A 15,364-nucleotide genomic window follows, 5' to 3' on the forward strand; every position below is an offset into this window, starting at 1 on the left:
AGCGGGTGAGGCGATCGCTAGCCGAGAACTTCAGGAAGTGCCCTGCAACGACCCAGAACAGCGAGGATGACAAACTCGCAGTGGCCGTCGACGCCAGCGCGGTAGGCCTAACGGACGCTAGTCCTACGAGCCCGTCAGTTGCCGACAATGTCGCGGAAAGCGGCCGTGTGCGTCACGACACACAAATTCTGCAGCCCCCAACAGATAGAAGACAAGAAGAAGAAGGCAGAAGAGAAGCTGCAAGAGATTTCATCGACGGAATGGAAGCGCAGCCTTATCGCTAAACGTGCGGACGCTGCGGGTCCCCCATCTGATAAAACGACCTTCACCATCCTGGACTTGGAGGCGGTAAATGCTTTGATAATATTGCATTTAAAGTGCAAGCTTTACAACGGAGACACTGAGATCAGGAGAGGCGAGCGGGAATACGGCCTTGCCGTCAAGCTTGAGCTAGTGTGTGTGGACTGCGGTGACGGGTCGTCAAAGTGGAGTTCGCCGCGCGTCGACGGACAGCAGAAAATAAATCCATTCACAGTAAACGTGGTCGCCACCTGCGCAATGCAGGCTACTGACAACAGGCAGACTGCTTTTAACGACATATTTGCAATGATGAACATATCGCGTCGCGGCCTCCACACGAAAACGTGGCAGGCGTACGTGAAGAAGCTAACACCTGCCGCTACTCTTGCTGCCTCGAAACTCATGAGTAAGTGCGCGAGTTCGGTTCGGGACATCTGCACGGAACTCAACGTGGACAACCCGGGAAACATCGCCGTGTCATACGACGGATCGTGGATGACGCGCGGACACTCGTCGCATATTGGCGTCGGTACAGTCATTGAACTGATAAGCGGCCTTGTTGCAGCAGAACTTAAAACTTGCAGCAGAACTTGAAGAAAAGGCATGCTCATGCTAACAATCAGTCTGATTATGTGCCTGGTGCATATTAATCACTAAAAGTATGTGTGCCTTTGATATTTTTCATTCTGTAATGCTAAATAAAGTTTTAACCTTTTTTGCTCATTTTCTCAAAACATGGATTTTGGCCACTTCCCTTGTTTGCTTCTTCTGTAAAAGTCGACCTAGGACAGCTAGAGCTACAATTCTTTTTGCACAACCTAGCTAAATGTGCATAAAAAGCAATGCTGCAAGCAGATTTTCAATCTGCAATTCTAATTTTTTTTTATATTAATTTAAAATTTTCTTGTTTTTGGCTAGGTGTAGACCATGAACTCATTAGTGCTGTAAATTGAGAAGTAGTAGTTCGATTTTCAATCAGCTTGCAGCGTTGCTCTCCTTAGGCTTTCTAGTATCTATATATGGGGTTATAATGATTTTATGTTGCATAGATAATTTTTTATTGTTTCGGCAAACAATAGAATGAAATTACTAATTATCTCTGGAAATAATTGACCTGTGTAAAATATAACTGGATAGTTAAATAAAGCTAAAAAAAACTGAACAAAGCAGTGCAGTTTCATCTAATTTGGCCAAGAAATAACCTATATTATCTCTAAAAATCATGTCCCACCTTAAGGGGGGAGGCTACCCTGGAGACCAAACTTTTTTATTTTTTAAGATATCTGGATGAAACTTCAGGGCTTGTTCACTACACTGAAACTAGCAGAACTGCTAAGTTTCACGAAGCTGTGTTTCTTAGTTCCAGAATTATTGAGGTTTAACTGGGTGGTTCACATGGGTGCCCGAGGAAGTCTCTTGAGAAATCCCATGACATAGTAGAAAGCTGAAATTCACTGTGGCCATTCCTTGATAGATATCCCAGGGCGCTACAAAGCCGTTCTTTTTAATTTTCCCTCCAAAAAATTTTGACACAACTTTGAATTTGATGTAGCCAGTAATGACCAGATTCACCAACAATTAATTGTTTATTATAAATTAACGACACCAATTTATAAAAAAAAGGAACTTGTTACGCCCTTACAAAGTCATTCAGGAACAGAATAAAAAAAAAAACTGCACACAAATCTGATGAGCGGTCTTCGAGTTTTTGCTTTCCTCAGCACCACAACTAGCGAAAAAATACATTCTGAGAAAACGGGCCTAGAAAGTTCAACACGTGTTTTCTTCAGAAAGCTCCACCAGAGTAGCTAGAAGTGTCCTTGCGCACTCTTTTCTTCTTTTGCCTGGCCTCCATCTTCTCTTGGTGTCGTTTGGAATTTTTTTTAGGCGTAAAGCATTTTTTTTACGAGCTCGCTGGATGGCCAGGTGACCAGGTTGAAGTCAAATGGAGTCCGATATCACAATATCACTTGGGTTGCTTTGCAGCAGCCGGCATTGTAACGCAGCACTGCTTCATGTAGTGCTGTTCTTTCGGCATCAGGGACCACAAAATAGTGGAATGACTGATGCATTTTGTGTCTCGAGTTTAGCGCGAACTGCGTCACGACGTTTCGCATCGATTTCTTCCTTCGTTAGGAAACGCGTCCGCAGATGAAGCGACGGTCCACTCGCGCTCGATGGCACCGATTCAGACGAGGTGCTGGGTCCGGTGATCTCAGAAACACTCGGTGTCACGCTCGATGGCACCGATTTGGAGCACGTGCAGTCAGGCGATCTCGGAAACACTCGGTGCATTTGCGGCTCCAGCCACACTCGATGTGTCGGGTTCTCGACTGGCGACAGCCGACAGCACAGTTCCGCCGCTGCAAGCGTCTACGCAGTCTGCACCCGCAGCAGAATAGCGAAATTTCGATGCTCGTACAAGCCGCATAGCGCGCCTACACGCACCGGACCTCCGCACTGTTTTCAGCTTCGTTGCTGGCATCGCCCGTAACAACAAAGACGAAGGGCACAGAACTAGTGCAAAAAGAAAAAAGGAAGCGAAAATGATCGAAAAGATCGCGCAAGGCGAAGAGCGGCTCGTTAGCAGACATCTGTCGATGCGCACGGAGCAGAGAACAACGAGGCGAGCGCGCCGGACGCACCATCGACGGGAGCGACTGCCCCCGCTGCTGCGCAGCAGCCAATGGCGGGTGCGCTTTCTCCCGCAAGATATGAATGCGCTGCTCTAGCCAATCGGTGCTCTGCATCGCATCGCGGGAAAACGCCAATAGCGTCTCAACCGTGCCGCCGATGCCATTTTGCAAGGCGGCAAACGAGAGAGAAAGAATTCACGGTCAAAACAACACCAAGATGGCGCGGGACGACCGCATGGTCTGGGAATGGTGCGCGCGTGCGAAGTTTAGTTTGATTTCAGGATTTTTGCGTGTTTTGGACGCCGCGGTAGCCTCGAAAATAGCATTTTCTTGCGCTTTGCGGTTGACTTAGATGCTGATAATTACAGAATAGGTAGTTTATGAGACATACAACCTAAAAATGTGGTTTTTCAAAAATCGAATTTTTTGCGATTTTTCGGTTTTCGAGGGCCGCGTCCCCGCCTAAAGTCACTTCTGGATACGCTTCAATTGTGGGCCAATTAAGTGGTCGTTACCTTGGTAAGTTCAGTCTTCATGGAATTGTTTAAAGAAAGTGTGCAAACTTGTCTTCAAGGTCCTGATATTTTTTTGTTGTCCGCCTGTATAAACTTTTCCAGGTTGCCGTGCTGCTGAAGATCTCTTTGCGTGTTCCACTTACGTTGACAGGAGTCTGGCATGCAAAAAAAAGAAAAAGAAAAAAAGCTACGCAGCTATCTTCACCATCCAGAATAAACTGCCTTTGACACTAGCTTTCATAACCAGAGTGCCGCATCATCATTTGTGCTTTATTGGGGACAGACATAACATACACAACTCGCAGTAAAGCACAAAATGAACCTATAGGAACCCGCAACAAAAATTGTGCTCTGTCGCTCTTGTGTGATGGCAATGGCACTGCATCTAACCCTTCTAATGGGAGGCTGTTGTCAACGGCGCAAATGTGGTTTCAGCTTCGTACTCGATTGCAATGTGTAGGCAATTATAGCACTCGTTTTATCGGGAAAAAGGTGTGCGTTAGATTTGCGTAAATACAGAACTTGCCAGTTCTCTCAATTTTTCCTGAAGACTTCGAATTCTTAGCAATCGTGATTCTGCAGGCAATGCCATAAACCTCCCAAGAAACTGCCCTAACCCTATCGTAAAAAGATTATAATACAAACACGTCTAGGCAACTTTCTGAAGTTAGATTTAAAACTAAGCCATTCATGGCTTAGTTTTAACCTCTCTCCCCCCCTTGCTGCAGGAGTGTTTCTTGCTGGTTGCACAGCAAGTCAAGTTTACAAGTATGAACAAACTAGGTAATCTGCAAAGTATTAATGCAAGTTAGTTGGGTCATGAAAAAAATGCTTGCTTCTCTTTATAACATGTGATATAGTTACAACATCTGATTATGACATGTGACATATGATACTATTTGAACTATTCAATTCGAAATCGTTCGACGAAATCTCTAGTCGCTTTGAACCTGAAATTTACTATTCACCCATCCTTAGTTTTGTGGTAATGTATAACACTTCTATGCTGTTGCAGACGTTGTCACTACCTGTGGTGGTGATCGTGCATGGAAATCAGGAGCCACATGCCTGGGCCACAGTCACCTGGGACAATGCTTTTGCCGAGCCGGTAAGTGGACTTGCACAATCCAACGGATAACTTCTGTAAGACTGTTGATCTCGTGCATGTCTACAGGTGTGCACAGTCGCTGACTAATCTTCCAGGCATGCTCAGTCACTAACTTCCCTGTGGCATTGTCACACTTTCCTTAAAAACAACATACAACGGAGAATGAAAATTAAGACACAGTCTGTCGTCATGCATTTTTTTTAGTCTTTGTCATTTAGGTGACCATGAATACTCTTCTTCTGGCAGGCTTTCTTGGTTCTTTTTTCTTCCTTTTCTTTTGCGGTTTTCAGATTGTTGCATGACCTACCCGAACCTTAAACTCAGTTGCTAATAACTAATGAAGCAGTGTTGGTTCGGCCTACTGTTGCCTAAATCTTGCTAGTCATCATTAGAGTGGCGTATGGTGAGCTTGCCATTCATACAAGTGGCTCGTTAGTGAGTTGAGTGTGATGTTAAACTCCAGTGGGAGATTCGGAATATCCAACCGATCTTACAGGCATTCGGGCCTGTAAGGTCGGTCGGCTGTCACACAGGCACTTCGCAGGTGTCTGTGCTATGCCACTCACTCCTGGGGAGCCATTCTCGAACTCTCCATCTAATGGAGATGTGCATTTCGGTGGAGTGCATTCAGTTCCTTCAGAAAATGGCAAGCCATGACGTCAGCGCACTCTTGACCAAGCCGAAGCAGCGCACCTGCATAGCACACTCCCTGCGTTTTGGGTTGTCTAGGGTTAGAAGCATGCAGTATGCTTGCGCTTTAACACATGTGCTGGCTGGTAGATAGTTAAGGATGCCTATTGTCATAATCCACGAATCTGAGCCTACCTTAGCGTTCTGTATAAGATTATTTGAAAAGAAATTATCAGCCTAAATTCGAATATACAGTCGAACCCGCTTATAACAAACTCGAAAGTGTCGCGAAAAGTGGTTGCTATATCAGTAGTTCGTTGTATATGGACTCGCCTGTAAAAACGCGTGCTTAGCGGCCAAGCTGTTTTTCTTTTTTCTGTGCACTTTTATTAACATGCACCCAACCCCTCCGGTGACAAGCTAAGCCTTTTCGTGTCGTGAAGCGACGCCGGCTACGTGCTCACAAGTGAATTACCCGCCTTTGCAATGAACTGACACCGTTTCATTGAAGCACGGTACTGCCACCTGGAGCCGATCATCCCAGGCTAGTTGCGTGCAGCGCGTCACCTACTCGGCTCGCGGAGTCACTGCCGGGCCACTTGCTGTATGCCGTATGCGCGTGTTTGTACGTTCTTCGTGCTTCACTCCGTACCGTGCACGGGTACGGTGAGTAGCCTTTTCGTTCAACGCGGCGAGAACAAGCATTTTGCAAGCAACGCGCACTCTACATAAAAATAATGTAGAGTTGCTCTCGCGGCCCTGCACGACGATTCGCGGCACACTTGAGTTGTCACCTAGTCAAACACGCAGTATACGCTCGTTGTCAGTGCATCGACGTTTCTCGGTGCCCGCGCCGCTCAACAACAGCGAGCTACTTTCGTTTCTACAAAGCGACGCGCACTTTAAAGCAGTCTTGCACGACGCGGCGGCGAACTTGCGAACGGCAGCATGGCGCGCTCGTACCGCCGTCAGTCCGCAGTGTATGGTGTATACGCTACACGTGCAGCCAAGCAGATATCTACAGATGACTGTGATATAAGGTTGTCGGCTATAAGTCATAACTGCACGTTCATCGACGGCCGCCACCTCGCCTTAGCTCTTTTCTAATGCTTATCCGCGAAGGCATCGCCGCAATCGCGCGGAAATCGTTATCACCGATCCACCGGTCTCTGCCGTTACCGAAAAGATGGACGACCTTTTGCGGCACATTGTGGCGTCGACGAGCTTAAGGACGCAGTGAACCTTTATGCAGTGAAAGTTATCGCGGTTATCACTTCTTGCATTTATGCCTTCTTGCGTTCCAAGGCATTGTTTGGTTCATCGTAGGCGGTCGTAGCTGCAGAGAACGGCGTCAGGAAAGGTTACCGTGCGAAAGCTGACCGCAAGGCTTCATGCTGCCTCCCCCTTTTTTTTCCCTCACTGCCATTCTGCCACTGAAGAAAAGGCTGGAAAGTGAGCGACCTCGCTCCCAGGGTCCGAAATCTGCATGCGGTGCTCGGCGATCAGGGATATCTTAGTCGCAAGTAAACTGGAGCAGGGCTGCGCGAGCGCGCACCCCTCTCACGCTTTAGAAAGCCTGTTTTAACTTTCTGTCGCTTCGTATGTGCCATATTTTTACTGCGACCATGTCTGAAGTGTTTGTTGTAAAAGTAGGAAGAAGCTTTGAAAAATGTTTGCTATATGTGGACGCAGCTTCAATGGTTAGCATTGGAAAATTGTCAGTGCACCCAAATATGGTCATTATAACCAATAGATCGTTATACGTTGGATCGTTATAAGGGGGTTCGACTGTATACGGTGTTTGAAATTTCCACATCAGTGCCAAATAAATGTCCTTTGCATTGTAAAGCAACACACTGCACTCTCCACTAACCCCCCCCCCCCCCTTCCTGTATCCTGTGCCAAGCTCTCCCGCCTTGCAATATATTCACTAACCTCACCTTTCTGGCTGATAAAAAGAAATTGTTCAGTTTGCAGAAATTGAGCACCTGTGCCTAACCTGACTAACCGCACCTTATGTACTCGTTTTGGCTTTGTGTAACCCAATCCTCACCTTTCCCTGTAGATACGGTACTAACTTTTTCCTGCCTTGCTTCATTTCCCCTTCCCTCACCCTGGCCTCCTCACCTTGGCTTCCTCACCTTGGCTTCCTCACCTTGGCCTGCCGCTCCTAACCGCGCTTTGCTCTCCTGACGCTGCTGCTGCTGCTGTCATCACCGCTGCACCTTGGCTGCTGCCTCCTCCGCTCTTCCCTGGTGCTTTTGCCCCACGCTCTCGATGTGCCAATGAGCGGGGCGGGGGCACCCCTTGGCATCGCAATTTCCCTGTTGCTGCTGTGTGCGATGTCTGTGCAATTGTGGTGATTGGCGGCCATAGAAAAGGAGACGTCCCTCCCCCCACAACCAGAGCCGTGTTCCGTTCGCGGTGCCCGACAAGGTCCCCTGGCACCAGCTGGGTGAAGTGCTCAGCATGAAGTTTAAGTCGGCGACGGGGAGGGGCCTGTCTGAGGACAACTTGCGGTACCTGGCTGGAAAGATCTTCCGAGGTGAGTACGCACTGTCATGTTCATTTGATTTGGTTGTGTCAGAATACAATTTCAGCCATTTTTTTTTGCCTCCCACTCTCCCCACATAGCAGGGTGTTTTAGTACAGTTGAACTCTCATAAGAGGCACTTATGTTACAGACAAATGGATATAAGAGAGACTAGCGGGACTACATTGAAATAGGGGTTGATCAGAGAATGCTATACCCTGCGTATAGGAGACCACCTCTCATATAAGGGACAAGAACTGCCCCCTGGTGTGTGTCTCTTATGAAGGGGTCCAACTTAGAGGTGTGCATGGGCTCCGAAAGCTGCGTGGCCCACAGCTTCTCATCTTGGGCCGGGCCAGGCCCGGCCCGGCTCAGTCTGGCCGGGCTGGGCATGGGCTGCTTCGTTCTTTATCAGGCTCGCTGGGCCAAGTGCAAAGCCCGAATCCAGCCCAAAATGTAGACAATGTGCTGGAATTCCAAGCTTGCTATAGGCTTCCAAAGCAGCGTCAAGCGGCGCCACTGCTCTTATCGTAACTGGGAATATCCCTGGCGCGTCTCCGTTTGCCACAACACTGCTGCCCTGCTTCTGTGCACGCGCAGAGCTCTCGGACTGCATCTGTGGTGCCTCACAATGTAACTATTGCTGAGTAGCAGTGCTTTGGCCAAATGAGGAGCGCATGTGCGCACGTGTCCTTGCTGCCACCGCCAAATTCTGTGACAAACCGCCTTCGCCTGCAGCATCTATCCCCAGGTACGCATAGCTCGGCCACGTGAGCGTCACGCTCGAACTTGAGCTTGGGTTCCCTATGCTTGCGAAAAAGACATTGGCAATTCCGGCTACCAGTGCGAGCAGTGAATGGACCTTCAGTTTGGTGGGATGTGTGATGCAGGAGTATTGTACTTCACTGAAGCCCGAATCATTATTGGACAGCTTGTTATTTTTACACGACAACTTGTAACCTGTGTATATCGTGACTGTTGTGTCATGTGCTCATGTTTCACTTTGATATGTTGAATAAAATGCCACATTATTGGAAAACTATATTTTGTCTCCGCAGTAAACCTTCATAATTTGGGCCGGGCCGAGTGGCCTCGCAGCCCTTTAGTGTTGGGCTTGAGCGGGCCTTCGACGCAGTCATTGTGCCCGGGCCGTTCTCGGGCGCGGAAATGCGACCCGTGTACGGCTCTAGTTCAACTTTAGTCCCGGTTTACCATATTGTAAGTACGGCAACACTGTACAATCATCAGAAAATAGCTGCCGTTAGTCTGCAAGACCTTTAGCCTCTGTCATCTTATCCTGTTACCGTGTGCATTGAGCAACTCGCACAGTTAGACGTTTTTGGATCGTGGTACGCTAGCTTGGAACGGTAGTGCTGTAGCGTAAATGGTACAGTATTACAGGCGCACCTCAAACACAGTAGCGAGCCGAAGCGCAACTGCGCATGTCCTGTTCGCTGAGCTGCGAGTGCACGAGTGGGCTTGCGCCTCCGCTCTGCTCGGCACCTAGCCCATCATAACGTTGAGGCGTTGCAACGAGCGTGCAGAAGAATTTATAATGGTTGCCTGCATAAGACCAGCAGCACAGCCTGCAGTCTTTGTCCTTTTGTCTTAATACTGGGCAATGAAATTTGTTTCACACAGGTACGAGTGCTGTGAATTGTGACACAGCTACTATTGCGAAGAAGATCCCAGGTAACAACAGCAATTGTCAGGATATACAGGGACACTATTGGGCGCCTGCTGCACGAGCAGGCGCCCAGTAGCGATTTCATTGCTATTTAGCTAAGTGATTTCTCTGCTAAATAGCAGTACAGTCGAACCTCTTTATAAGAGACACTGATGTAAGAGAGAGTTGGATATACGAGACACCGCTGTGCCTACATTGAATTAGGTGTTCATCATGAAATGAGAATGTGGTACCCTGCTTATAAGAGACACCTCATATGAGGGACAAGAATTGCTCCCCAGCACTTGTCTCATATAAAGGGGTTCATCTTAAGAAGGTTTTGCAGGACAAGCAATGGGTGCATTGACACCCGCTGGGCTGACAATACTGCTGGCACAGAGTATCGTGTGCCATTTCAGTGAGTGCCCGAAACAATGTGACCTGTTCATGTTGATGAGTGTGGTGCTATTCAGATGATAATGATTTTAGTCCTGAAAGTTTGCAGCCAAAAACACAATACATTCACACAGTATCGTCATGAAATTTTGCCCACGAGGGTGTCACGAGTGAGTGCCAGGCGGCCAAAAGACGACGACGGCGAAGTTCTCAAAACATTCGAAGCGGCACGAGCGCGTGCACGGAAGATTCGACAGAGCTCGAGGCACGCGAACCGAGCCATGAAGGAGGACGAAGAGCAATGAGCTGGGATTGTCTTCGTGGGCTCGGCAGAGGAAGGTCGCATCGCCAGCAGACGCACTGGTGACGGCAGCGACGGGCGTTCGGGTCTGCGGACGGTGACGCGGGCGTCCCGAGGTGAGGCCGGCGAGATCGACGACGTTCGAGCAAGGCACCTCGGCGACGCAGTGGCCGCGCCCCGCAAGTACGGACGTTCCCGGCGCAAAACCCCTCCCGAAGCAAGCCACCGAGGTCAATCAACGGAGGGCCACGTCAGCGGTGGAACGCCAGGCTTGGCGAAGGAGCCGACAACGACGTTAGGCCTAGCGGGCTTAGCCGTCAGGAGAGCGGAGTGCCTGCTTGTGAACACGCAACGACGATTGGCGCATTGTGCTACGGCGTGGGCCAGGTCAAGTTAAATGACCGGACGACGTAGACACCAGACGGGACTTTGCCTTTGCACCAAGTCATCAGAAATGACAAGTAAGGCCGGTCCGCCGTGTTAGTTATAAGACTGGAGCAGGCTAGAGGTTATTTAGTTATGTACTGAGTTGAGAGGCTGAAGTTCATAGCGATTGTATTTTGTACATTTGTATATTTTAGAGTGCTAAGTTTTCCTTTTTTGTTGTTTGATAAAAGTTGTCAGTGCTATACCCCGAGTCTTGACTGAGTCCATCGCACCGGGCCACACGAAATTCGTGACAATTGGCGAGTCTGCCAGGATACAACTTCCTGCCCGTTACGGATTTCGGAGCTGTGGCAATGGACTTCGTCAAGATTCTGAGCTTAGCGAGAGACCGAGGTTATTCAAAAGAAGAGGCATTGGAGTTTCTCGGAATGGAGCAAGAGCGTGTTCGAAAAGAGAGGGAGCGCGCGCGAAAAGAGCTCGAAGAAAAACTTGAGGTAAAACGTGCTGAAGCACGTGAAGCACATGCTAAAGAGAAAGAACAGCTCGAGCGCGAACTGAGGTTGGCAAAAGCCACAGACGTTAGACCGGACGTAGGAATGCCAAGGGAGGATTTACCTCGGGAATTGAAATGTCCTGATGTTCACAGCTGCGACCATGTTGAACAGATTACTAGCGACCATTGGAGATGCGTAAAGGAAAGTGGGCTAGTAATTAGCAAGGAAAATGAGATCTCAGATTCATCATGTAGTAGCAATATTGAAAGTGTTAGTGCATGGCACGTCAATTGTGTAAATCAGGGAGCAGAGGAAACGATCGCGCTTGAGCCAGTCTTTTCAGAACGTGCTGAACGGGAGAGTAGTCCACCACTCAAAGTTACTTATCTCGAAGAAACAAACATGGGGCATGCACCAGGGAGGTTTATACCGGAGAGTGTGACGTTCATTGTCTTTGCTGACGCTCACGGTGCCTCTCAGTTAAAGCAAAGTAGAAAGAAAACCGTCCCCAAAACAAGGTACAGATGCATGGGTGCTAAAAGAGCTGTGCCAATGCTCAGCCGAAAACGTTTAGTTAGGACGCACCCCAGAAGAGTAGTATGGATGAGGCGTTTGATGATTGTTAAAAGCAGAAATGAAGGCAGCGTTTGCAGTGGGCGTTCGCGAAGACGCGCAGTACGACGACGCAAAATAAAGTCGCGAAAGACGCGCACTGTTAGAAGACTTAGAAGTGTGAAATGTTTCAGTCGTGGACATGCAATGGAAAAGAGTGAGGTGGGGATGTATTAAAAGTTTCGCATAGAGAGTTACAGTTTGGTGTGGACTTACGCAAGTTTGTTTTAGACAAGGTTATTTGGAACAATGTGAACTGTGACTACTGGTAGCGTTTTGTGTAGCGTTTCCGAAACTGTGTAGTGGTCAGCGTTTTGTGAGTCGTGGCGGCTATCAGTGAAAAGTGTGTGCGCAGTGTAGTTCAAAGCAAGCAGACGCAACTCAAGTTACACCCCAAGTTCAGGACATAGAAAAGCAGTTTTTTGGGAAAAAACTCTTCGAAATGGTGGCGTATGTCACGAGTGAGTGCCAGGCGGCCAAAAGACGACGACGGCGAAGTTCTCAAAACATTCGAAGCGGCACGAGCGCGTGCACGGAAGATTCGACAGAGCTCGAGGCACGCGAACCGAGCCATGAAGGAGGACGAAGAGCAATGAGCTGGGATTGTCTTCGTGGGCTCGGCAGAGGAAGGTCGCATCGCCAGCAGACGCACTGGTGACGGCAGCGACGGGCGTTCGGGTCTGCGGACGGTGACGCGGGCGTCCCGAGGTGAGGCCGGCGAGATCGACGACGTTCGAGCAAGGCACCTCGGCGACGCAGTGGCCGCGCCCCGCAAGTACGGACGTTCCCGGCGCAAAACCCCTCCCGAAGCAAGCCACCGAGGTCAATCAACGGAGGGCCACGTCAGCGGTGGAACGCCAGGCTTGGCGAAGGAGCCGACAACGACGTTAGGCCTAGCGGGCTTAGCCGTCAGGAGAGCGGAGTGCCTGCTTGTGAACACGCAACGACGATTGGCGCATTGTGCTACGGCGTGGGCCAGGTCAAGTTAAATGACCGGACGACGTAGACACCAGACGGGACTTTGCCTTTGCACCAAGTCATCAGAAATGACAAGTAAGGCCGGTCCGCCGTGTTAGTTATAAGACTGGAGCAGGCTAGAGGTTATTTAGTTATGTACTGAGTTGAGAGGCTGAAGTTCATAGCGATTGTATTTTGTACATTTGTATATTTTAGAGTGCTAAGTTTTCCTTTTTTGTTGTTTGATAAAAGTTGTCAGTGCTATACCCCGAGTCTTGACTGAGTCCATCGCACCGGGCCACACGAAATTCGTGACAGAGGGTGTCATTTTAGCAAGGTAAATAATGTAGACATAAAAATTGCTGCAGACTGGACAAACGTTTATGCAGGACATACATATAACATGTGTTTATTTATATGATTTCTGCCAACTTTGAAAACTGTGAGCAGAAATATAAACCTGCAAATTAATTAGTTGGAGTTCCGTGCTTTTGTATATGGGGACATTATTTCTGAATAGTGCATGGTTGTTTTTGGCTTGGTACAGTTTGTGTGCTTATATGTATACCAAGATGACTGTGTGGGTTCATGTAGATCATGCAGACACCATGAAACATTGATGTTTCTCCACATTGGTTAGAAAACTTATTGTTGACTTATGTGCTTCTGCAACAACGATACCAATGTTGGTATCTTGCAGTGAGCTGTTTGTAACAAGTAAGTTGATAAGGGTTTTGTGGTTTATTATTATTAGCACAAGCATAATGGTACATATGTGTGAAAATAAGACACCGCAAATGTGAACTTATATAAGAGGAGACATTTTGGGGCTTTTTTAATTTATTAAACCTGCTAATGACCTTATGTTAGATGGCAAATAATTCCGAGATGAGATGGCTGTGAAGGACAAGGTTTTCATTTTGTAATTAGCACGAACTTATGGTAATAGCAAACAGCCATTGGACGTTAAGAAAATTTTATTAGTATTTTGTGATGAGTCTCTGTTAATGGGTTCTGAAGGTAATTGACAATAATTATTTTGAAAAGTAAACAGACACAATTGTATTGCATTAGCTTGCTCGGGGATAAAATTTTGTTTCTCCTTAGTAATATGACAGCATTAGGAAGTTGAAGACTAGAGGTAATGATACAGGCTGCTTTGTTCTGGATGTGTCACGCTTGAGAGAGATGTGTTGGTATTTTGAGCACCGTGAAATCCCGAGCAAGCGCCCCCTCTATGGTGAAAGATAATCTGACAAGATTTAGGGGTTTTGTTTATGTTTAATGGCGCAAGGGCCAATTGATGGCCAAAAGATTTAGGGGAGGGGGCCCTTGCTCGGTCATGGATCAAAATTCAAGATGGCGGCGAAAGAGCCGCGTGTGATTCCAGTGAAATGCATTATTGAATACGCATGCATTCACTGTCGTTATTAGCCCTTGGCAAGTGAATAAAAACACTGATTGGAGCAGTGAAAATGGTGGGATGGCAGGGAGGGCGCTTGCTCGGTCATTGGCAGATATTTCAAATCTCCAGAAAAAGGCAGAGGGCCGCTTCCTCGGGATTTTATGGTAGTTTGCTTAGCGAGTTTCTTCGAGTAAATGCCTATTCTGACATTGAAAGTGTGGATGCCCAAGTTTAATTGAAGCTTGGTATGTACATCAGGCCAACCGATTAAGGACGGCAACAACACACTCGTCAGCTGGTCTCAGTTCTGCAAGGAGCCGTTACCAGAACGGAACTTCACTTTCTGGGAGTGGTTTTATGCCATCATGAAAGTCACCCGTGAGCACCTTCGAGCATTGTGGAACGACAGGTATGTGCGACTTCATAAGCTTTATTGTTTGTTGGTGCATGCTGAAGTGGGAACAGAAAAATGTGCTGATTCCTGTAGTTCTCACGCGTTTACTGAAAGTGAATTTGTTGGGATATTGCGTAGCCACTCGATAAACACATTGTCAATCCTGAAGGTATGAAAAGAAGCCTTCACTGCATCCATCAGATCCAGGAAAATGACTGTTGTCTTCTAAAGATGGCAACAGAACACTTTTACGCATAGTATTCAGTGATTTCATTGTGTATGCTTGTAAAATATGTTAATTTCCATGCTGTGCCAGTGGCAACAGCTCATTAAATGTCTCTGCATTATCAGAGTAATTCTCACTCTAAGAGTTGCAGCATTTATCAGGGTGCAGCCACTGTACAACATACTCGCGATTGTAGCTTAGAAAGATATAAATGATGAAAAAATGACTGGGAGTGTTTTCTGCAACCTTGCCTGATGTAACAGCGAAGGCATTGCAGTAACCGTGAAGGCATCCAATCAGCACTTTGTGTAAAGTACACTTTTGATACAATCCGGAGCTTCATCAGAGCATATGTCTAACGTTGCGATATCTGCTGACCCAACAGTGGGAAAGTCACGTCGCGTTGTTTCTTGACAGCAAATGCAGGCAAACGGAAATTTGGCCTTTGCTATGATAACTTATCTTACCTTATGCAGCAATAAACTACATTTTGTGAACTCAAGGTACAGGACCTGTCACTCCCAACTTTAAGTATACGAGGCACAGGGTTGCCAAATCAAAAGATGCGAGTTTGAAGGTGCAGCAGCGTTTCTTCCAATGCATTCTGTCTGTTTAGCAGTAGCGATTTTTTTCAGACAAGTTACATTTTCGGTGAACAGCAAATGGAAAAATTGTCTATAAGTATACATATGCTTGTTGCATTAAAAGGCACTTAATCAGTCTGGATGACGTTGATGAATTATGGCATGAAATAAGTACCAAATGGCAATTTAAAAGCTCTACCTTTGTGCATTTTGTTGTTCT

At 47.4% G+C, this 15,364-nt stretch overlaps 1 protein-coding gene across 1 annotated transcript in view; it reads left to right on the forward strand.

Moving 5' to 3' along the window:
* The window catches only part of LOC119393749 (signal transducer and activator of transcription 5B), a 113,871-nt gene that overhangs the window by 52,383 nt on the left and 46,124 nt on the right, over positions 1 to 15,364 (forward strand). Inside the window, exons 10-12 of the mRNA XM_049415876.1 lie at positions 4,467 to 4,559; positions 7,566 to 7,734; positions 14,199 to 14,349. Of these exons, the coding sequence (XP_049271833.1) occupies positions 4,467 to 4,559; positions 7,566 to 7,734; positions 14,199 to 14,349 (413 nt within the window). The remainder of the gene's footprint in view (positions 1 to 4,466; positions 4,560 to 7,565; positions 7,735 to 14,198; positions 14,350 to 15,364) is intronic.

The sequence above is a fragment of the Rhipicephalus sanguineus genome, chromosome 5, assembly GCF_013339695.2.
Source record: "Rhipicephalus sanguineus isolate Rsan-2018 chromosome 5, BIME_Rsan_1.4, whole genome shotgun sequence".
Classification (NCBI taxonomy): Eukaryota; Metazoa; Arthropoda; class Arachnida; order Ixodida; family Ixodidae; genus Rhipicephalus; species Rhipicephalus sanguineus.